Source organism: Panulirus ornatus, chromosome 43, assembly GCF_036320965.1.
Source record: "Panulirus ornatus isolate Po-2019 chromosome 43, ASM3632096v1, whole genome shotgun sequence".
NCBI classification, from domain to species: Eukaryota; Metazoa; Arthropoda; class Malacostraca; order Decapoda; family Palinuridae; genus Panulirus; species Panulirus ornatus.
The window spans coordinates 7134982-7159947 of NC_092266.1; the positions used below are offsets into that span (position 1 = coordinate 7134982).

At 41.2% G+C, this 24966-nt stretch overlaps 1 protein-coding gene across 5 annotated transcripts in view; it reads right to left on the reverse strand.

Annotated features, from left to right (window-relative positions):
• The window catches only part of LOC139762294 (coiled-coil domain-containing protein 102A-like), a 153845-nt gene that overhangs the window by 116618 nt on the left and 12261 nt on the right, over nt 1–24966 (reverse strand). For all 5 annotated transcript variants that reach the window (XR_011715685.1, XM_071686883.1, XM_071686884.1 and 2 more), the window contains exons 3-4: nt 20706–20816; nt 2921–3118 (exon numbers count right to left, since the gene is read on the reverse strand). Coding sequence is in view for 4 of the 5 variants with exons in the window: in XM_071686883.1 (XP_071542984.1) it covers nt 2921–3118; nt 20706–20816 (309 nt within the window). In the remaining variant the exon portion in view is untranslated. The remainder of the gene's footprint in view (nt 1–2920; nt 3119–20705; nt 20817–24966) is intronic.

The following is a 24966-nucleotide window of genomic DNA, read 5'->3' on the forward strand; positions in this document are numbered from 1 at the left end:
ATTCAAGAAACTTAAGGAAATGGGATATGAGAAGAGATATGAAGATTAGAAACAAAAGTATAAGCAATAATAAGATAACTGGAAGGGTCAGAATGGCAATTCCTCTTTGGGATAGGATGTATCAGAGCATGTTTCCAAGATAATGAAAAGTTGAATTTTCTTACAAAAGAAGCAAAACAGACAAGCAAGCATGGGTGCAAAATCAGAAGCACTTTCCTTCAAAACATGGCTTGGGATCCTATCAGATTCTTATGCCTGGCTTATATCCAGAGAGCGTATCGGTTTTTGTGCCATACAAAAGAGTTTACAGGGAGGTGCACATGATTATTATGAGATGCAACTCATTAGAAATGTCATGAAATAACAATACTTGAGATGAATAACCAAAACACTATTACACTGATTAAAAAGAGAGATTAGTGAGACATTAACATGAAGGCCTAGAAAAGATGTGCTAGGTAAGGTTATAACTGGAAAATCTTATGTTTGAAAGTCTGTCAAGGTGGTATGGCAAATATTGGGCTAAAGATATAAATTTATGATACCACTGAGGAAAGTTTGAAAGCAAGCCAGTTATACTATTGATGAATTTTGCCAAACAGTGAATTCAACGGTCTGGAAGTACTTCATTAGACTCTGATAATGAAATTACGAATTTAAAATTGGAAACATTGGATAACAATATTGCACTGAATGAAGATGCAAGTAGTTCCCCTCCAATCTTTTGTTATACTCAACTTAATGAGGGTTCACTATGGAACAGATTTCACTATATTTCAGTCATGTTTTGTACATTCTGTTCTTTAGCTAATTACTTAACTCATTTCTCATACTTGTTCACTATTTTCTGCACGAGTGAGGTACCACCAAGAACAGCTGCATGACCTCACATGCTCACATCCACTGTCAAGCACTCATGCAAAATGCAACAAAACCATAGTCGCACAGGCCATTCCATGGATTCCTCTGACCACTTCATAAGCCCTTACTCAGCCCGTTGACAGCATGTCACCCAGCATACCATACCACTCCAAAATACTCTAAGCCATGTATGCCAAAAAATTCTCCCCCAAATCTCAGGCCCTGACAGATCAAAGCCTCTTTTTCTCCATCCATCTCCTTTTCAGTCTTCCCTCCACAATGCAATCTCCACTAATGATATTTATGTCCAATCAGTCAGCCTTTCTACATTACCTTTTCCAAATGACCAAACTACTGCAGCACACCTTGGTCTGCTCTCTCAATCATACACTGCTTACTATCACATTTATTCCAATCATTCTTTATGCAATCAACCTCATGCATTTCATTTATAACCTCTTCTATTCTTTTGCATTCTGGGCCCATGATTCACACCCATACAACATCAGTGGGAATACTATGCTGTCAAACATACCCATCTCTTTCCTCACAGACAGCTATCTTGACTTTCACATAATCCTAAACACACCCTTGATCTTTGCTTCCTTTCTCATCCTGAAATTCACTTTTGCTCGCATAGTTCCATCTGCTGCCATATCCACTCTCAGGTATTTAAAGGAATCCACTTCCTCCAGGCTCTCCTCACTTAAACTCATGGTCACAGCAAACTGTTATAACCTCATTACCTTACTCTTAGTCACATTAACTCTCATCTTCCTCCTTTTACAAACTCTCCAAAACTTAAACAGCAAAATAGCTTTGGCAACTTCTCTACTAAATCTGCCACCAAAGCTGTGTCATATGTACACAGTAACTGACTAATCTCCCAGGCAGCACTCCAGCATACTGTAGACATGCTCTCTCTCTGTGACACTCATTTAACTCTATCATCAACCTACCAAAACACATATCAAACTGCCATAGTGACATCGCACTCCCTTGAAGCAGACCCACCTTCATTTAGAACCACTCACCTTACTTCCTACACACACACACACACATACATACACCTTCCTTCCTACACATACACATACATACCTTCCTTCCTTCTCTCCTCCACAAACACACACAGACACACACACACACACACACACACACACACACACACACACACACACATCATCTCCAAATAAAAATTCCTCTGCACTTAGCAGCTTTCCTCCCATACCACACAATTAATGTACCTTCCACACAGTTTCTCTGTCAATCCCACAGTATGCTTTCTACAAGTCCATAAATGTGACATACAAATCCCTCTGTTTCTCCAGGTATTTCTCACAAACTTTAAAGTAAACACCTGTTCAGCACCTCCTCTATAACTCCTGAACCACACTGCTCCAACCCAATCTGATGCTCTGTGCATACCACCATCCTCTTTTATACAGCTTACCAGGTACACTCAACAGAGTTATCCCTGTACAATGCAAGCATTCACTTTGTCCTTACTGCCTTTCTTTAATGGCACTATACAAGTATTCTGCAAGTCCTCTAGCACCTCATCTCGAGCCTTACATATAGCCAGACATATATTGAAAAGCCAGACTAACCAATAAACAAATTCAACTCCAATCTTATTAATTCCAGCCACTTTGCTACATCTCATCTTATACAAAGCTTTAATCACCTCCTCTCTTTTCACAAAAGCATTCATCATGACACTGTTGCTCCTAACACTTCCTCACCCAAAACATACCACATTTTCAACCCTGATCACCTTAAAAATTAAACAGTCCTTCAAAATAATAATTCGAGCTATTCTTCACCTCTTCTCTGCTAGCTACAATTCTCCAACTGTTCCCCTCACTGGAAATATTATCATTAGTATTCCCATTAGTTTCTCTTATGAGGCTTATGTACCTGATCCACCAATTCAAAGGGTAAGCTACAAGAGGACTGAAAAAAGGTTGGTAAAATTACTCAAATTAATGCAGCATTAGCTGAACAAAAATAACAGATCAAAAGTGGGAATCCTATTACATACCTGCATATTTTAACTTACTTGATCTCTTACATCATCAGGTTTATCTGCCATACTATCCTTTCTAGGTCGTAACTGGTGAGTTTGAGTTAAGTGAGACATCTGAGCTTCCAAGTCATTTTTCTCTCTTCTCAAAACACCAGTCTCTCTTTGTGAAACTTCAAGACGACCCCGCAAAATTCTCACCTCTTCTCGTGCCTTATTTCGTTCACTACGTACCTAGAAGTTATAAGAAATATAAAGAAACCAACGACCAGCATGTACAACAACGAAAAGCTTTCTGCATCATGAAATCTTACTAAGAAAGAATGTATTATTTCATAACTCCTTAAACACTGTGTGCTTCTTCTAAATATCTGCTTCATATAAAACATTCTCTTGGTTGTCCATGTAAGTGCCATTATAGAACACCTTAAATTATATTGTTTCCTCATATTAATCGATTAGCCTAAATGCTGACATCTCATCATCATCTTATTCTCCTATGAGCAAATACAATGAGGTTTTGCCAAAATGTATGGCTACCATGTTGCATTCACCATATGCCCTACTTAAGGAATCATGCTGTTTCTCTCTGCCACCAGGCTCATTCCATACTTCAACCATGCATCAAGTTCTAAAAACATTCATGTCGTGTTTCCATTAATGTTTCTTAATTTTCATGGTAATACAGTGTTTTTTAGGGCTCTTGTATAAGTTTGTTATCAATTTACCACATAATATCACACTTGCACACTGAGCAATCCTATTTCTTCCACTGAGAAAAGTTTAGATCATAATATTATCATTTATCTGAATATGACATGGTTTTTCATAAATATCTATAAGAGCCAAGTAGTACCTAATTCACTCATGCTTGTATTTTAAATGTATACAGCCATGTTTTGAAATATATCAGTCACAGAAAAAATACAAGGTATCTTGCAAATGTAAATAGCTCCAAGTGTTTGTAGACAGCTCTTTTGGTGTGCATTATATTTAAAAAGTAAATTTCATGACTATACTGCACAACAAACAGATTACCACCAAATAAAACATTTATTCAATGATATGGTAAACTATAAATTAATTCATGATTTATATCAATATGATAATAAATGCTTCGAGAAAAATTCTAGCCTCTCAGTAAAATGGATGAGCAAATATTATGCATTTTACTGAAAATAACTTTATCCATATTTCAAGCAATTTTTCAACTAAATTTCAGAAAGTAAAATTTGCTTATATTTTGGATTCTGAAACAGTTCATGATTTATCATACATTATTCATACTTCTGGATTAGCCTTGACCCTTTAGTAAAATAGATTTCTAAGGAATTCAAATGCCAGATATGAGAACCTCATGGTTTTCTTATAATGGAAAGGTAAGAAAAATTCAAAATAGCAATTAAATTTTTTAGGAGGGAAATTGCTCTTGATATCTCATGATGCACTCAAAGAGTTTAGCACAGGATCCAATCTCTGATTTCTTGTGTTTTTGCTTTATTCATGTATGTGACTAAGTTTTTGGTTCTTGTCATGTTTTGCATAAATCACTGATCACTTTCTGTTCTATGAGATTTCACTATATCCACATCAGTGTTGTTATTTCCTCAGCAAGTTCTTTGATCTCTTCTCTCGTTGTACTCAGCTGCATGTCTTCCTTCTCGAACTACAATAAAATTATTCTGCTGCTACTCCTTTTATTTATTTATTATTTATTTTGCTTTGTCGCTGTCTCCCGCGTTAGCGAGGTAGCGCAAGGAAACAGACGAAAGAATGGCCCAACCCGCCCACATACACATGTATATACATACATGTCCACACATGCACAATATACATACCTATACATCTCAATGTACACATATATATACACACACAGACATATACATATATACACATGTACATAATTCATACTGTCTGCCTTTATTTGTTCCCATCGCCACCTCGCCACACATGGAATAACAACCCCCTCCCCCCTCATGTGTGCGAGGTAGCGCTAGGAAAAACACCAAAGGTCCCATTCATTCACACTCAGTCTCTAGCTGTCATGTAATAATGCACCAAAACCACAGCTCCCTTTCCACATCCAGGCCCCACACACTTTGCATGGTTTACCCCAGACGCTTCACATGCCCTGGTTCAATCCACTGACAGCACGTCGACCCCGGTATACCACATCGTTCCAATTCACTCTATTCCTTGCACGCCTTTCACCCTCCTGCATGTTCAGGCCCCGATCACTCAAAATTTTTTTCACTCCATCTTTCCACCTCAATTTGGTCTCCCACTTCTCCTCGTTCCCTCCACCTCTGACACATATATCCTCTTGGTCAATCTTTCCTCACTCATTCTCTCCATGTGACCAAACCATTTCAAAACACCCTCTTCTGCTCTCTCAACCACATTCTTTTTATTTCCACACATCTCTCTCAACCTTACATTACTTACTCGATCAAACCACCTCACACCACATACTGTCCTCAAACATCTCATTTCCAGCACATCCACCCTCCTGCGCACAACTCTATCCATAGCCCACGCCTTGCAACCATACAACATTGTTGGAACCACTATTCCTTCAAACATACCCATTTTTGCTTTCCGAGATAATGTTCTCGACTTCCAAACATTCTTCAAGGCTCCCAGAATTTTCGCCCCCTCCCCCACCCTATGATTCACTTCCGCTTCCATGGTTCCATCCGCTGCCAGATCCACTCCCAGATATCTAAAACACTTCACTTCCTCCAGCTTTTCTCCATTCAAACTTACCTCCCAATTGACTTGACCCTCAACCCTACTGTACCTAATAACCTTGCTCTTATTCACATTTACTCTTAACTTTCTTCTTTCACACACTTTACCAAACTCAGTCACCAGCTTCTGCAGTTTCTTACGTGAATCAGCCACCAGCGATGTACCATCAGCGAACAACAACTGACTCACTTCCCAAGCTCTCTCATCCACAACAGACTGCATACTTGCCCCTCTTTCCAAAACTCTTGCATTCACCTCCCTAACAACCCCATCCATAAACAAATTAAACAACCATGGAGACATCACACAACCCTGCCGCAAACCTACATTCACTGAGAACCAATCACTCTCCTCTCTTCCTACACGTACACATGCCTTACATCCTTGATAAAAACTTTTCACTGCTTCTAACAACTTGCCTCCCACACCATATATGCTTAATACCTTCCACAGAGCATCTCTATCAACTCTATCATATGCCTTCTCTAGATCCATAAATGCTATATACAAATCCATTTGTTTTTCTAAGTATTTCTCACATACATTCTTCAAAGCAAACACCTGATCCACACATCCTCTAAAACTTCTGAAACCACACTGCTCTTCCCCAATCTGATGATCTGTACATGCCTTCACCCTCTCAATCAATACCCTCCCATATAATTTACCAGGAATACTCAACAAACTTATACCTCTGTAATTTGAGCACTCACTCTTATCCCCTTTGCCTTTGTATAATGGCACTATGCAAGCATTCCGCCAATCCTAAGGCACCTCACCATGAATGATACATACATTAAATAACCTTACCAACCAGTCAACAATACAGTCACCCCCCTTTTTTAATAAATTCCACTGCAGTGCCATCCAAACCTGCTCCTTTGCCGGCTTTCATCTTCCATAAAGCTTTTACTACCTCTTCTCTATTTACCAAATCATTTTCCCTAAGCCTCTCACTTTGCACACCACCTCGACCAAGACACCCCACATCTGCCACTCTATCATCAAACACATTCAACAAACCTTCAAAATACTCAATCCATCTCCTTCTCACATCACCACTGCTTGTTATCACCTCCCCATTAGCCCCCTTCACTGAAGTTCCCATTTGCTCCCTTGTCTTACGCACCTTATTTACCTCCTTCCAAAACATCTTTTCATTCTCCCTGAAATTTAATGATACTCTCTCACCCCAACTCTCATTTGCCCTCTTTTTCACCTCTTGCACCTTTCTCTTGACCTCCTGCCTCTTTCTTTTATACCTCTCCCACTCATTTGCATTTTTTCCCTGCAAAAATCGTTCAAATGCCTGTCTCTTCTCTTTCACTAATAATCTTACTTCTTCATTCCACCACTCACTACCTTTTCTAATCAACCCACCTCCCACGCTTCTCATGCCACAAGCATCTTTTGCGCAAGCCATCACTGCTTCCCTAAATAAATCCCATTCCTCCCCCACTCCCCTTGCCTCCTTTGTTCTCACCTTTTTCCATTCTGTACTCAGTCTCTCCTGGTACTTCCTTACAAAAGTCTCCTTCCAAGCTCACTTACTCTCACCACTCTCTTCACCCCAACATTCTCTCTTCTTTTCTGAAAACCCCCACAAATCTTCACCTTTGCTTCCACAAGATAATGATCAGACATCCCTCCAGTTGCACCTCTCAGCACATTAACATCCAAAAGTCTCTCTTTCGTGCGTCTATCAATTAACACGTAATCCAGTAACGCTCTCTGGCCATCTCTCCTACTTACATACGTATACTTAAGTATATCTCGCTTTTTAAACCAGGTATTCCCAATCACCAGTCCTTTTTCAGCACATAAATCTACAAGCTCTTCACCATTTCCATTTACAACACTGAACACTCCATGTATACCAATTATTCCCTCAACTGCCACATTACTTACCTTTGCATTCAAATCACCCATCACTATAACCCGGTCTTGTGCATCAAAATCACTAACACACTCATTCAGCTGCTCCCAAAACACTTGCCTCTCATGATCTTTCTTCTCATGCCCAGGTACATATGCACCAATAATCACCCATCTCTCTCCATCAACTTTCAGTTTTACCCATATCAATCTAGAATTTACTTTCTTACACTCTATCACATACTCCCACAACTCCTGATTCAGGAGTAGTGCTACTCCTTCTCTTGCTCTTGTCCTCTCACTAACCCCTGACTTTACTCCCAAGACATTCCCAAACCACTCTTCCTTTTGTACAATCAATTATTCAAGGTTCATCAGGGGCTGACATCAACTATGAGTCTAATCTTCTTTAGGGCTGACTTCAGCTATGAGTCTAATCTTCTTTAATATGTTTTTGTAGTCATTCCAATACTGTTTCTTATTCTCCCAGTCCTGCATTAAATGATCTTTCAAGAATTTTTGCAAACCACTTGTATATTTTTGTCCAATATCCAAGACAAGGGAGCAAATGGGAACTTCAGTGAAGGGCACAAATGGGGAGGTGATAACAAGTAGTGGTGATGTGAGAAGGAGATGGAGTGAGTATTTTGAAGGTTTGTTGAATGTGTTTGATGATAGAGTGGCAGATATAGGGTGTCTTGGTCGAGGTGGTGTGCAAAGTGAGAGGGTTAGGGAAAATGATTTGGTAAACAGAGAAGAGGTAGTAAAAGCTTTACGGAAGATGAAAGCCAGCAAGGCAGCAGGTTTGGATGGTATTGCAGTGGAATTTATTAAAAAAGGGGTTGACTGTATTGTTGACTGGTTGGTAAGGTTATTTAATGTATGTATGACTCACGGTGAGGTGCCTGAGGATTGGCGGAATGCGTGCATAGTGCCATTGTACAAAGGCAAAGGGGATAAGAGTGAGTGCTCAAATTACAGAGGTATAAGTTTGTTGAGTATTCCTGGTAAATTATATGGGAGGGTATTGATTGAGAGGGTGAAGGCATGTACAGAGCATCAGATTGGGGAAGAGCAGTGTGGTTTCAGAAGTGGTAGAGGATGTGTGGATCAGGTGTTTGCTTTGAAGAATGTATGTGAGAAATACTTAGAAAAGCAAATGGATTTGTATGTAGCATTTATGGATCTGGAGAAGGCATATGATAGAGTTGATAGAGATGCTCTGTGGAAGGTATTAAGAATATATGGTGTGGGAGGCAAGTTGTTAGAAGCAGTGAAAAGTTTTTATCGAGGATGTAAGGCATGTGTACGTGTAGGAAGAGAGGAAAGTGATTGGTTCTCAGTGAACGTAGGTTTGCAGCAGGGGTGTGTGATGTCTCCATGGTTGTTTAATTTGTTTATGGATGGGGTTGTTAGGGAGGTGAATGCAAGAGTTTTGGAAAGACGGGCAAGTATGAAGTCTGTTGGGGATGAGAGAGCTTGGGAAGTGAGTCAGTTGTTGTTCGCTGATGATACAGCACTGGTGGCTGATTCATGTGAGAAACTGTAGAAGCTGGTGACTGAGTTTGGTAAAGTGTGTGAAAGAAGAAAGTTAAGAGTAAATGTGAATAAGAGCAAGGTTATTAGGTACAGTAGCGTTGAGGGTCAAGTCAATTGGGAGGTGAGTTTTGAATGGAGAAAAACTGGAGGAAGTGAAGTGTTTTAGATATCTGGGAGTGGATCTGGCAGCGGATGGAAACATGGAAGCGGAAGTGGATCATAGGGTGGGGGAGGGGGCGAAAATTCTGGGAGCCTTGAAGAATGTGTGGAAGTCGAGAACATTATCTCGGAAAGCAAAAATGGGTATGTTTGAAGGAATAGTGGTTCCAACAATGTTGTATGGTTGCGAGGCGTGAGCTATGGATAGAGTTGTGCGCAGGAGGATGGATGTGCTGGAAATGAGATGTTTGAGGACAATGTGTGGTGTGAGGTGGTTTGATCGAGTAAGTAACGTAAGGGTAAGAGAGATGTGTGGAAATAAAAAGAGCGTGGTTGAGAGAGCAGAAGAGCGTGTTTTGAAATGGTTTGGGCACATGGAGAGAATGAGCGAGGAAAGATTGACCAAGAGGATATATGTGTCGGAGGTGGAGGGAACGAGGAGAAGAGGGAGACCAAATTGGAGGTGGAAAGATGGAGTGAAGAAGATTTTGTGTGATCGGGGCCTGAACATGCAGGAGGGTGAAAGGAGGGCAAGGAATAGAGTGAATTGGAGCGATGTGGTATACCGGGGTTGACGTGCTGTCAGTGGACTGAATCGGGGCATGTGAAGCGTCTGGGGTAAACCATGGAAAGCTGTGTAGGTATGTATATTTGCGTGTGTGGACGTATGTATATACATGTGTATGGGGGTGGGTTGGGCCATTTCTTTCGTTTGTTTCCTTGCGCTACCTCGCAAACGCGGGAGACAGCGGCAAAAAAAAAAAAAAAAAAAATCTCTCTTATATGTTCCTAGGAATTGTGCCAGTGATAATTCTGAATCTTCCTATATAATTAGGTAGCAATTCTACAAAATGTAAGTATAAAGTAGCTAAACAGTATGTCTACTATAGCACATCCTGTTACAAATCTGTTGCTGAGAGTAAATAAACTTTCAATCCTGTCCTCATCGCTGCACCAACATTCTCCTCTTGCCATTCCACTACTTTTCCCACCCACTTGTCTCCCATTATTAACCTACCCTTACTCATTCATCTACAACTCCCCACCCCTCTTGCTGTGATGGGATATATGAGCTGGTTTCGAGGTGTATTCTGTCAGTGTCTTGACAAAGCTTGTGCGAGCAATAAATCATTTTCAATAAAGGAGTCATCCTCAACAAAGATGTTACAAGAACAAAAGCTCAAAACAGTGTCTGCAACCTCTCAGAAATCCATCATCACCCTCTCAACCCCTGATAGACACGAATCCATCCATCCTGCAACCTTCCCACCTCCCTGAATGGTCAACCACTCCCACTCAACATAATTCCAACAACTAGGTATCCTATAGAGCACACATGTGATAGCCACTCCCCATATCATAAACATCATAAACATGTATAAACAAACTAAATGCCCTCGTAACACTTACCTGTACTAGTACTACACTCAGAACAATCACAGACATTCACAAACATTCACAAACACAGACAATCACAAACATTCATCATATATAATATTATTATCATTATTATTATCATTATTATAATTATTATTATTATCATTAATATGCTTTGTCGCTGTCTCCCACACTATCGAGGTAGCACAAGGAAACAGACAAAAGAATGGCCCAACCCACCTAAATACACATGTATATACATACAGTTCCACACATATACATACCTATACATTTCAACATATACATATGTATACATACACATATATACGTCATCACATATATACAAACTTTTTTTTTTTTTTTTTGCTTTGTCGCTGTCTCCCGCGTTTGCGAGGTAGCGCAAGGAAACAGACGAAAGAAATGGCCCAACCCACCCCATACACATGTATATACATACGTCCACACACGCACATATACATACCTACACAGCTTTCCATGGTTTACCCCAGACGCTTCACATGCCCTGATTCAATCCATTGACAACACGTCAACCCCGGTATACCACCTCGATCCAATTCACTCTATTCCTTGCCCTCCTTTCACCCTCCTGCATGTTCAGGCCCCGATCACACAAAATCTTTTTCACTCCATCTTTCCACCTCCAATTTGGTCTCCCTCTTCTCGTTCCCTCCACCTCCGACACATATATCCTCTTGGTCAATCTTTCCTCACTCATTCTCTCCATGTGCCCAAACCATTTCAAAACACCCTCTTCTACTCTCTCAACCACGCTCTTTTTATTTCCACACATCTCTCTTACCCTTACGTTACTTACTCGATCAAACCACCTCACACCACACATTGTCCTCAAACATCTCATTTCCAGCACATCCATCCTCCTGCGCACAACTCTATCCATAGCCCACGCCTCGCAACCGTACAACATTGTTGGAACCACTATTCCTTCAAACATACCCATTTTTGCTTTCCAAGATAATGTTCTCGACTTCCACACATTCTTCAAGGCTCCCAGGATTTTCGCCCCCTCCCCCCACCCTATGATCCACTTCCGCTTCCATGGTTCCATCCGCTGCCAGATCCACTCCCAGATATCTAAAACACTTTACTTCCTCTAGTTTTTCTCCATTCAAACTTACCTCCCAATTGACTTGACCCTCAACCCTACTGTACCTAATAACCTTGCTCTTATTCACATTTACTCTTAACTTTCTTCTTTCACACACTTTACCAAATTATAAAAATGTAAAAATATAAAAATATTTGTACAATCTCGTCTTCATTTGCTCACCAATAAGTTCTTTACAACAGCACTATACCCCTACCACCTAAAGTACTTCATAACCGATCACCAACCCCAAGTAAAGATAAAAAGCTTACCCATGCTTTACACTTCAACAGCCTATACCCACAAATTTTCCCTCAACCCAAAAAACTCAACACTGACAAAACAAATACAGTAAACACAACAACAGCCTAAAAAGCACTAAACAATGGCACTTCTCACCTAATCTTCCACTCCATCCCATCAGACAAAAACCCATGAAATTACAGTACAATCCCACATATGCACTAGATACACTTTCTCATATGTGTTCTGTACATTAACCATCTCTCCAAGGTTAAACATACTAATTCAACATATCACAAGACTTCTTATGGCCAAGATGCAATTTCCTTACTGAAAATATTGAGAATTTACCCCTCAATTGTCATGTGCTCAAACCAAAAAAACATAAATGCATCATCACACTACACCTGTAGTCCCATCCAGTGAATGTGATCAGCTTCCTGAGTTGCCTCATAAGAGGAGATCCTGGGGCAGGAAGGCAGGGAGGTGTATATGAGGGCAATAATAGAATCTGTTTGCAAGTGGTTAAACCGTGAGTGAGAAGTCTCCTTCAGCATAGCTGTGTCAGCATCAGTGAACAGAAAGAAATACAGATGCAACATGGACCTTCTTGCTCCATGGGAGTACATTATTTCCCTACTCCCAAGTGAACTACAACCTTGAATATGCAAGAACCTAGTAAATGGGGTCTAAGAGTTGTATGATGATGACAATCCCTGGGGATAGGGGAGAAAGAATACTTCCCACGTATTCCCTGCGTGTCGCAGAAGGCAACTAAAAGGGGAGGGAGCGGGGGGCTGGAAATCCTCCCCTCTCATTTTTTTTTTTTTTTTTTATTTTCCAAAAGAAGGAACAGAGAAGGGGCCAGGTGAGGATATTCCCTCAAAGGCCCAGTTCTCTGTTCTTAACGCTATCTCGCTAACGCGGGAAATGGCGTAGAAGGCGACTAAAAGGGAAGGGAGCGGGGGGCTGGAAATCCTCCCCTCTCGTTTTTTTTTTTTTTTAATTTTCCAAAAGAATGAATGAACATCTCAATGTATATATATATATATATATATATATATATATATATATATATATATATATATATATATATATATACACACACACAGACATATACATATATACCCATGTACATAATTCATAGTCTGCCTTTATTCATTCCCATCGCCACCCCGCCACACATGGAATAACAACACCCTCTCCCCTCATGTATGCGAGGTAGCGCTAGGAAAAGACAACAAAGGCCCCATTCGTTCACACTCAGTCTCTAGCTGTCATGTAATAATCCACCGAAACCACAACTCCCTTTCCACATCCGGGCCCCACAGAACTTTCCATGGTTTACCCTAGATGCTTCACATGTCCTGGTTCAATCCATTGACAGCACGTCGACCCCGGTATACCACATCGCTCCAATTCACTCTATTCCTTGCATGCCTTTCACCTTCCTGCATGTTCAGGCCCCGATTACTCAAAATCTTTTCACTCCATCTTTCCACCTCCAATTTGGTCTCCCACTTCTCCTCGTTCCCTCCACCTCTGACATATATCCTCTTGGTCAATCTTTCCTCACTCATTCTCTCCATGTGATCAAACCATTTCAAAACACCCTCTTCTGCTCTCTCAACCACACTCTTTTTATTACCACACATCTCTCTTACCCTATTATTACTTACTCGATCAAACCACCTCACACCATAAACGTACATGTACATATACATACATATCAACATACACAGACCTATACGTATATACACATGTACATATTCATACTTGCTTACCTTCAATCCATTCCCAGCACCACCCCACCCCACAGGAAACAGCATTGCTATCCCCTGCTTCAATGAGGTAGCACCAGGAAAACGGCCAAAAGTCCAAAATTGTTTACATTCAGGCTCTGGCTTTCATGTGTAATGCTCCCTATCCACATCCAGGCCCCACAGACCTTTCCATGGTTTACCCCAGATGTTTACTCTCCAGTTGCCCCTCTCGGCACATTAACATCCAGAAGTCTCTTTTATAAACCTATCAATTAACACGTATTCCAATAATGAGTTTTGACCATCTCTCCTACTCGCATATGTACACTTATGTATATCTCTCTTTTTAAGTCAGGTATTCCCAATCAGCAGTCTTTCATCAGCACACAAATCCACAAGCTCTTCACCATTTCCATTCACAACAATTATACTCTCCACTGCCACATTACTCACCTTCACATTTAAATCACCCATCACTAATACCTGGTCTCATGCACCAAAGCTCACTCAGCTGCTCTCAAAACACTAGCCTCTCATGATCTTTCTTCTCATGAGCAAGTGCATATGCACCAATAATCACCCATCTTCCTCCATCTACTTTCAGTGTTACCCACATTAATCTAGAAGTTACTTTCTCACACTCTATCACACACTCCCACAACTCCTGCTCCAGGAGTGGTGCTACTCCTTCCTTAGCTCTTGTCCTCTCACCAACCCCTGACTTTACTCCAAAGATGTTTCCCAACCATTCTCCCCCTTTACCCTTGAGCTTCGTTTCACTCAAAGCCAAAACATTCAGGTTTCTTTCCTCAAACATACTACCTATCTCTCCATTCTTCTCATCTTGGTTACATCCACACACATTCAGACACCCAATGAGCCTTTGAGGAGGATGTGCACTTCCCACTTGACTCCTTCTGTGTCCCATTTTAGAAATTGAAATGCAAGGAGGGGAGGGTTTTCAGCCCCCTGCTCATGCCCCCTTTAGTCACCTTCTACGACACGCAGGGAATATGTGGGAGCATTCTTTCTCCTCTATCCCCAAACTACAGAGGCATAAGTTTGAGTATTCCTGGGAACTGTAAGGCAGGGTACTGAGAGGGTGAAGGCATGTACAGAGCATCAGAGTGGGGAGGAGAAGTGTAGTTTCAGAAATGGCAGAAGATGTGTGGACCAGACGTTTGCTTTGAAGTATGTGTAAGAAATACTTAGAAAAGCAGATGGATTTGTATGTAGGGTTGATAGAGATGCTTTGTGGGAGGTCTTAACAGTACATGGTGTGGGAGGTAAGCTACCAGAAGCAGTGAAAAGTTTTTATCAAATACGTAAGGCATGTGTACAAGTAGGAAAAGAGGAGAGTGACTGGTGCCTTGCGAATGTTGGTCTGCAGTGGAGGTGTATGACGTCCCCATGGTTAATTTGGTTATGGATGGGGTGGTTAGGGAGGTAAATGCAAGAGTTTTGGAGAGAGGGGCGAGTATGCAGTCTGTTGGGGATGAGAGGGCCTGAGAAGTGAGTCAGTTATATATATATATATATATATATATATATAGTGCTATTGTACAAAGGCAAAGGGGATAAGAGTGAGTGCTCAAATTACAGAGGTATAAGTTTGTTGAGTATTCCTGGTAAATTATATGGGAGGGTATTGATTGAGAGGGTGAAGGCATGTACAGAGCATCAGATTGGGGAAGAGCAGTGTGGTTTCAGAAGTGGTAGAGGATGTGTGGATCAGGTGTTTGCTTTGAAGAATGTATGTGAGAAATACTTAGAAAAGCAAATGGATTTGTATGTAGCATTTATGGATCTGGAGAAGGCATATGATAGAGTTGATAGAGATGCTCTGTGGAAGGTATTAAGAATATATGGTGTGGGAGGCAAGTTGTTAGAAGCAGTGAAAAGTTTTTATCGAGGATGTAAGGCATGTGTACGTGTAGGAAGAGAGGAAAGTGATTGGTTCTCAGTGAATGTAGGTTTGCGGCAGGGGTGTGTGATGTCTCCATGGTTGTTTAATTTGTTTATGGATGGGGTTGTTAGGGAGGTGAATGCAAGAGTTTTGGAAAGAGGAGCAAGGATGAAGTCTGTTGGGGATGAGAGAGCTTGGGAAGTGAGTCAGTTGTTGTTCGCTGATGATACAGCGCTGGTGGCTGATTCATGTGAGAAACTGCAGAAGCTGGTGACTGAGTTTGGTAAAGTGTGTGGAAGAAGAAAGTTAAGAGTAAATGTGAATAAGAGCAAGGTTATTAGGTACAGTAGGGTTGAGGGTCAAGTCAATTGGGAGGTGAGATTGAATGGAGAAAAACTGGAGGAAGTGAAGTGTTTTAGATATCTGGGAGTGGATCTGGCAGCGGATGGAACCATGGAAGCGGAAGTGGATCATAGGGTGGGGGAGGGGGCGAAAATTCTGGGGGCCTTGAAGAATGTGTGGAAGTCGAGAACATTATCTCGGAAAGCAAAAATGGGTTTGTTTGAAGGAATAGTGGTTCCAACAATGTTGTATGGTTGCGAGGCGTGGGCTATGGATAGAGTTGTGCGCAGGAGGATGGATGTGCTGGAAATGAGATGTTTGAGGACAATGTGTGGTGTGAGGTGGTTTGATCGAGTAAGTAACGTAAGGGTAAGAGAGATGTGTGGAAATAAAAAGAGCGTGGTTGAGAGAGCAGAAGAGGGTGTTTTGAAGTGGTTTGGGCACATGGAGAGGATGAGTGAGGAAAGATTGACCAAGAGGATATATGTGTCGGAGGTGGAGGGAACAAGGAGAAGAGGGAGACCAAATTGGAGGTGGAAAGATGGAGTGAAAAAGATTTTGTGTGATCGGGGCCTGAACATGCAGGAGGGTGAAAGGAGGGCAAGGAATAGAGTGAATTGGAGCGATGTGGTATACAGGGGTTGACGTGCTGTCAGTGGATTGAATCAAGGCATGTGAAGCGTCTGGGGTAAACCATGGAAAGCTGTGTAGGTATGTATATTTGCGTGTGTGGACGTATGTATATACATGTGTATGGGGGGGGTTGGGCCATTTCTTTCGTCTGTTTCCTTGCGCTACCTCGCAAACGCGGGAGACAGCGACAAAGTATAAGGTAAGGTTATTTAATGTATGTATGACTCATGGTGAGGTGCCTGAGGATTGGCGGAATGCGTGCATAGTGCCATTGTACAAAGGCAAAGGGGATAAGAGTGAGTGCTCAAATTACAGAGGTATAAGTTTGTTGAGTATTCCTGGTAAATTATATGGGAGGGTATTGATTGAGAGGGTGAAGGCATGTACAGAGCATCAGATTGGGGAAGAGCAGTGCGGTTTCAGAAGTGGTAGAGGATGTGTGGATCAAGTGTTTGCTTTGAAGAATGTATGTGAGAAATACTTAGAAAAGCAAATGGATTTGTATGTAGCATTTATGGATCTGGAGAAGGCATATGATAGAGTTGATAGAGATGCTCTGTGGAAGGTATTAAGAATATATGGTGTGGGAGGCAAGTTGTTAGAAGCAGTGAAAAGTTTTTATCGAGGATGTAAGGCATGTGTACGTGTAGGAAGAGAGGAAAGTGATTGGTTCTCAGTGAATGTAGGTTTGCGGCAGGGGTGTGTGATGTCTCCATGGTTGTTTAATTTGTTTATGGATGGGGTTGTTAGGGAGGTAAATGCAAGAGTCCTGGAAAGAGGGGCAAGTATGAAGTCTGTTGGGGATGAGAGAGCTTGGGAAGTGAGTCAGTTGTTGTTCGCTGATGATACAGCGCTGGTGGCTGATTCATGTGAGAAACTGCAGAAGCTGGTGACTGAGTTTGGTAAAGTGTGTGGAAGAAGAAAGTTAAGAGTAAATGTGAATAAGAGCAAGGTTATTAGGTACAGTAGGGGTGAGGGTCAAGTCAATTGGGAGGTGAGTTTGAATGGATATATATATATATGTATATATATATATATATATTTTATTTTTTTTTTTTATTATTATACTTTGTCGCTGTCTCCCGCGTTTGCGAGGTAGCGCAAGGAAACAGGCGAAAGAAATGGCCCAACCCCGCCCCATACACATGTATATACATACGTCCACACACGCAAATATACATACCTACACAGCTTTCCATGGTTTACCCCAGACGCTTCACATGCCCTGATTCAATCCACTGACAGCACGTCAACCCCGGTATACCACATCGCTCCAATTCACTCTATTCCTTGCCCTCCTTTCACCCTCCTGCATGTTCAGGCCCCGATCACACAAAATCTTTTTCACTCCATCTTTCCACCTCCAATTTGGTCTCCCTCTTCTCCTCGTTCCCTCCACCTCCGACACATATATCCTCTTGGTCAATCTTTCCTCACTCATTCTCTCCATGTGCCCGAACCATTTCAAAACACCCTCTTCTGCTCTCTCAACCACACTCTTTTTATTTCCACACATCTCTCTTACCCTTACGTTACTCACTCGATCAAACCACCTCACACCACACATTGTCCTCAAACATCTCATTTCCAGCACATCCATCCTCCTGCACACAACTCTATCCATAGCCCATGCCTCGCAACCATACAACATTGTTGGAACCACTATTCCTTCAAACATACCCATTTTTGCTTTCCGAGATAATGTTCTCGACTTCCACACATTCTTCAAGGCCCCCAGAATTTTCGCCCCCTCCCCCACCCTATGATCCACTTCCGCTTCCATGGTTCCATCCGCTGCCAGATCCACTCCCAGATATCTAAAACACTTCACTTCCTCCAGTTTTTCTCCATTCAAACTCACCTCCCAATTGACTTGACCCTCAACCCTACTGTACCTAATAACCTTGCTCTTATTCACATTTACTCTTAACTTTCTTCTTCCACACACTTTACCAAACTCAGTCACCAGCTTCTGCAGTTTCTCACATGAATCAGCCACCAGCGCTGTATATATATATATATTTTTTTATACTTTGTCGCTGTCTCCCGCGTTTGCGAGGTAGCGCAAGGAAACAGACGAAAGAAATGGCCCAACCCCCCCCATACACATGTATATACATACGTCCACACACGCAAATATACATACCTACACAGCTTTCCATGGTTTACCCCGGACGCTTCACATGCCTTAATTCAATCCACTGACAGCACGTCAACCCCGGTATACCACATCGCTCCAATTCACTCTATTCCTTGCCCTCCTTTCACCCTCCTGCATGTTCAGGCCCCGATCACACAAAATCCTTTTCACTCCATCTTTCCACCTCCAATTTGGTCTCCCTCTTCTCCTCGTTCCCTCCACCTCCGACACATATATCCTCTTGGTCAATCTTTCCTCACTCATTCTCTCCATGTGCCCAAACCATTTCAAAACACCCTCTTCTGCTCTCTCAACCACGCTCTTTTTATTTCCACACATCTCTCTTACCCTTACGTTACTTACTCGATCAAACCACCTCACACCACACATTGTCCTCAAACATCTCATTTCCAGCACATCCATCCTCCTGCGAACAACTCTATCCATAGCCCACGCCTCGCAACCATACAACATTGTTGGAACCACTATTCCTTCAAACATACCCATTTTTGCTTTCCAGGGATAATGTTCTCGACTTCCACACATTTTTCAAGGCTCCCAAAATTTTCGCCCCCTCCCCCACCCTATGATCCACTTCCGCTTCCATGGTTCCATCCGCTGACAGATCCACTCCCAGATATCTAAAACACTTCACTTCCTCCAGTTTTTCTCCATTCAAACTCACCTCCCAATTGACTTGACCCTCAACCCTACTGTACCTAATAACCTTGCTCTTATTCACATTTACTCTTAACTTTCTTCTTCCACACACTTTACCAAACTCCGTCACCAGCTTCTGCAGTTTCTCACATGAATCCGCCACCAGCGCTGTATCATCAGCGAACAACAACTGACTCACTTCCCAAGCTCTCTCATCCCCAACAGACTTCATACTTGCCCCTCTTTCCAAGACTCTTGCATTCACCTCCCTAACAACCCCATCCATAAACAAATTAAACAACCATGGAGACATCACACACTCCTGCCGCAAACCTACATTCACTGAGAACCAATCACTTTCCTCTCTTCCTACACGTACACATGCCTTACATCCTCGATAAAAACTTTTCACTGCTTCTAACGACTTGCCTCCCACACCATATATTCTTAATACCTTCCACAGAGCATCTCTATCAACTCTATCATATGCCTTCTCCAGATCCATAAATGCTACATACAAATCCATTTGCTTTTCTAAGTATTTCTCACATACATTCTTCAAAGCAAACACCTGATCCACACATCCTCTATATATATATATATATATATTATCCCTGGGGATAGGGGAGAAAGAATACTTCCCACGTATTCCCTGCGTGTCGTAGAAGGCGACTAAAAGGGAAGGGAGCGGGGGGCTGGAAATCCTCCCCTCTCGTTTTTTTTTAATTTTCCAAAAGAAGGAACAGAGGAGGGGGCCAGGTGAGGATATTCCCTCAAAGGCCCAGTCCTCTGTTCTTAACGCTACCTCGCAATCGCGGGAAATGGCGAATAGTATGAAAAAAAAAAAATATATATATGTTTATGGGCATTTATGTATATATGTGTATATGAGTGGATGGGCCGTTCTTCATCTGTTTCTTGACACTACCTCGCTGATGTGGGAAATGGCCATCAAGTATAATAAAAAATAAATATACATATAGTCTTTCTTATAAGAAAAAGAAAAAACTTTCTTCTAGCAATACAATTATTATCATTACTAACACAATCGCAGGACCCCTTTCACTGTAGGGGTTCCTCCAGCTTCAGGGCTGCACCACTTCCAGTGGGAAGGTTGTGATGGACTGCTTTGAAGGGAGAGGTTTCTCAACAAGTTTGCACTCTTTCTTGTATAAAGATGATGATACAACCTCGCCACAGGTAACTTTTCACTTGTGGTATAATAACAAGTAGATGGGGTCTAATAAAACCAACCAGTGAGATAACAGACACAAATGGATATCAGAAAAATTAATTGCCTGTTTTACCTTGCTCCACTTTTCCCGCCAGTTAGCTGTACAATCTGACCACCATCTCATAGTCTTCTCCATCTGCGTGGCACGGGCTCGAGCCTCCTCCAACTCACGTTGCATCATTTCCTTTGAATATAAAAAGCATTCACAAAGACAATTTTCTCAACTATCTATACACAGAGTACCTAATTTCTTAAATCTCTGTGGTTTCTATGATGAAAATGTTTATCTTGAAAACAGTACATTAAAATGATAGATAAAATAAAAGGAAGTAAATACAATGGAAAATATATCAAAAAAATTAAAAAATGAGAGGTGCAGTAATAAGTGCAGTTTAATTGCAAGCACTAACCAGAATGCTAAAATGGTTTAAACACATGAGAAGGAAAAATGACGAAAGAATGACTTAGAGGATCTATGTGTCAGATATGAAGGGGGAAAAAAGGTCACCACAGTCCCTCCTTAGGTGAATGGTAAAGGAGACAAACTGTCTGCTGACAAATATTGAAATTATGTTCAGCAAGATGGTGTGAGGTGGTTTGATCGAGTGAGTAACGTAAGGGTAAGAGAGATGTGTGGAAATAAAAAGAGCGTGGTTGAGAGAGCAGAAGAGGGTGTTTTGAAGTGGTTTGGGCACATGGAGAGGATGAGTGAGGAAAGATTGACCAAGAGGATATATGTGTCGGAGGTGGAGGGAACAAGGAGAAGAGGGAGACCAAATTGGAGGTGGAAAGATGGAGTGAAAAAGATTTTGTGTGATCGGGGCCTGAACATGCAGGAGGGTGAAAGGAGGGCAAGGAATAGAGTGAATTGGAGCGATGTGGTATACCGGGGTTGACGTGCTGTCAGTGGATTGAATCAAGGCATGTGAAGCGTCTGGGGTAAGCCATGGAAAGCTGTGTAGGTATGTATATTTGCGTGTGTGGACGTATGTATATACATGTGTATGGGGGGGGTTGGGCCATTTCTTTCGTCTGTTTCCTTGCGCTACCTCGCAAACGCGGGAGACAGCGACAAAGTATAAAAAAAAAAAAAAAAAAAAAAAAAGATTCAACAATCTGTTAATATCTATTTAAGGTCAAAAGTTGATTATGCTTCTTAAGTACGGTTACTGCATGTAGGGAAGCACAAAGAACTGATACAAATGTCCAGTGGAGGGCAATAAAGACAGAGCCAGAGTGATGAGTTACAGGGAAAGGCTAAAGCCATTCAAATTTGCTCAGCATCAAGGATAAGAGAAGAGCAAGAGATGACCTGATCACAACATTTAAATTTTTAAACCAGTATAAGAGTACTTTGCAAGATGCAAGGAAAGAACGACCAGAGGCAACAATATGAAATTCAACCTTAGGCTATGATACTTAGCTCATGTTGAATCACAAATCACTGCAACTAAATGTGACAAGTGATGGAGTTCAACAGTGAATAAGAAAATAATATGAACTGCCCATACAACTGGATGACACTCCCCTGATCAGAATATGACCTCAGGATCCCAGATGGCCTTGTTTTCTGTCGATGTTTGAGTTTAAAACCTCACAGGCACAAAAATTACTAATGAATTCTATCACATCAACCTTATGTTGACTTAACTATTGTTTGTTCTTTTTTTATCTATGATTAAATCATAATTTAGATATGGATGTCATAGTGTCAAGATGGCTTCTAACACTCAACTGATGCTGCCATCTATCTGTGTAAAGTTAAGGACCCAACCAAAACAATGACTCACCCACCAACTGATGCCACCCACACACTGATTCATTCACTGTTAATTCTTGTTTTCCTTATGTTAAGTTACGGATGTTATTATATCAATATATGCTTTGTAATGTACTTTTTTTTTTTTTTTTTTTTGCTTTGTCGCTGTCTCCCGCGTTTGCGAGGTAGCACAAGGAAACAGACGAAAGAAATGGCCCAACCCACCCCCATACACATGTATATACATACGTCCACACACGCAAATATACATACCTACACAGCTTTTCATGGTTTACCCCAGACGCTTCACATGCCTTGATTCAATCCACTAACAGCACGTCAACCCCGGTATACCACATCGCTCCAATTCACTCTATTCCTTGCCCTCCTTTCACCCTCCTGCATGTTCAGGCCCCGATCACACAAAATCTTTTTCACTCCATCTTTCCACCTCCAATTTGGTCTCCCTCTTCTCCTCGTTCCCTCCACCTCCGACACATATATTCTCTTGGTCAATCTTTCCTCACTCATTCTCTCCATGTGCCCAAACCATTTCAAAACACCCTCTTCTGCTCTCTCAACCACACATCTCTCTTACCCTTACGTTACTTACTCGATCAAACCACCTCACACCACACACTGTCCTCAAACATCTCATTTCCAGCACATCCATCCTCCTGCGCACAACTCTATCCATAGCCCACGTCTCGCAACCATACAACATTGTTGGAACCACTATTCCTTCAAACATACCCATTTTTGCTTTCCAAGATAATGTTATCGACTTCCACACATTCTTCAAGGCTCCCAGAATTTTTGTCCCCTCCCCCACCCTATGATCCACTTCCGCTTCCATGGTTCCATCCGCTGCCAGATCCACTCCCAGATATCTAAAACACTTCACTTCCTCCAGTTTTTCTCCATTCAAACTCACCTCCCAATTGACTTGACCCTCAACCCTACTGTACCTAATAACCTTGCTCTTATTCACATTTACTCTTAACTTTCTTCTTTCACACACTTTACCAAACTCAGTCACCAGCTTCTGCAGTTTCTCACATGAATCAGCCACCAGCGCTGTATCATCAGCAAACAACAACTGCCTCACTTCCCAAGCTCTCTCATCCCCAACAGACTTCATACTTGCCCCTCTTTCCAAAACTCTTGCATTCATCTCCCTAACCACCCCATCCATAAACAAATTGTAATGTACTATGCTGTATAAATTAATAAGTACAATGATAAACTGTCCAAGGATAACTTTGAAACTTGACCCCTTGCCCTATGCCCCAATGTTAGTTCACTTTCCCTCTCCTGTAGGTATGACTGGATTTTGCTCCCAAGAGCTGGCTGCCTGTATGCCCACGCCACTAGCTAGACCACGCAATACTTGACAAGCTGCTGCATCACATGATTATTATGTGGCCATCAGTAACTCATGGGAGGGCGGTTTTGATACCTGCTTCTTTCCCTACATGTTGAAGCTCTGGAACTCTCTACCCTCTCATGTCTTTCCCAATAACTATGACCTAGCACATTTCAAAAGACAGGTTTTTCACTTTCTCAAAAAATCTTAAAAACTTTCAAATACTTTCCCTTGTCTTTTCCTTTTCCTTTTCATAATTCTCTCTATATTTCAATTAAGGGCTGGTTTAGATGTGGACATTTGTCCACGACTGGAGCCTTCTGCTTAAAAAAAAAATTCATGATGCAACTGACAAGGGTTTATTAAGTGCATGTGGTGGGCCATAAAAAGGGTTACTCTTTGCAAAAGTACCTGTTAATATGTTTTTCACACTGTACATAGATGGTATAACTGATGTTGCCGGTGGAAGAAGGTACAGTATTATGCTACTACTCACTAAAAATATTTCCTACCTTATTTATGTCTACATTTTCATTCCTAAGCAGTACAAAACATTATCAGTATACTTTATACATTAGTTTTATCAGTATACTTTATACATTAGCTTTATATTATAATAAATTTAAAAATTGCATGTGTACTTGTTTTGTTATTTTCCAAACATTTAACATCAACATATTTCACCGAAAGTAATGCATATGAGAACATGTATATAGAATGTTATAATGAAATCTATTATGTTTTCTTACTTTATATCTTGGAAAACTTTTATATCATTACCTGATGAATCTAAAAATGCTGTTTTCCTTTTTCTCAAAAAATCACTAATTTCAGCTATGAAATATTGCTTTCAGAAATCTCAATGCCAAATTTGGAGACTTTATGGTGTTGCCATATTAGAATAGTAGTAAAAAAAATTCAAATACCATTATAAACAACAAATTCACTTACTTGAGGAATTGTGCTCACCACAAAAATACATGTGGCCAAAGGGTTACACAAGAAACTTGTTAAAAAAAGATATGCAGAAGTTCTTTTATATAGTATAATTGTGACTGATTGGGGAAGAGCAGTGTGGTTTCAGAAGTGGTAGAGGATGTGTGGATCAGGTGTTTGCTTTGAAGAATGTATGTGAGAAATACTTAGAAAAGCAAATGAATTTGTATGTAGCATTTATGGATCTGGAGAAGGCATATGATAGAGTTGATA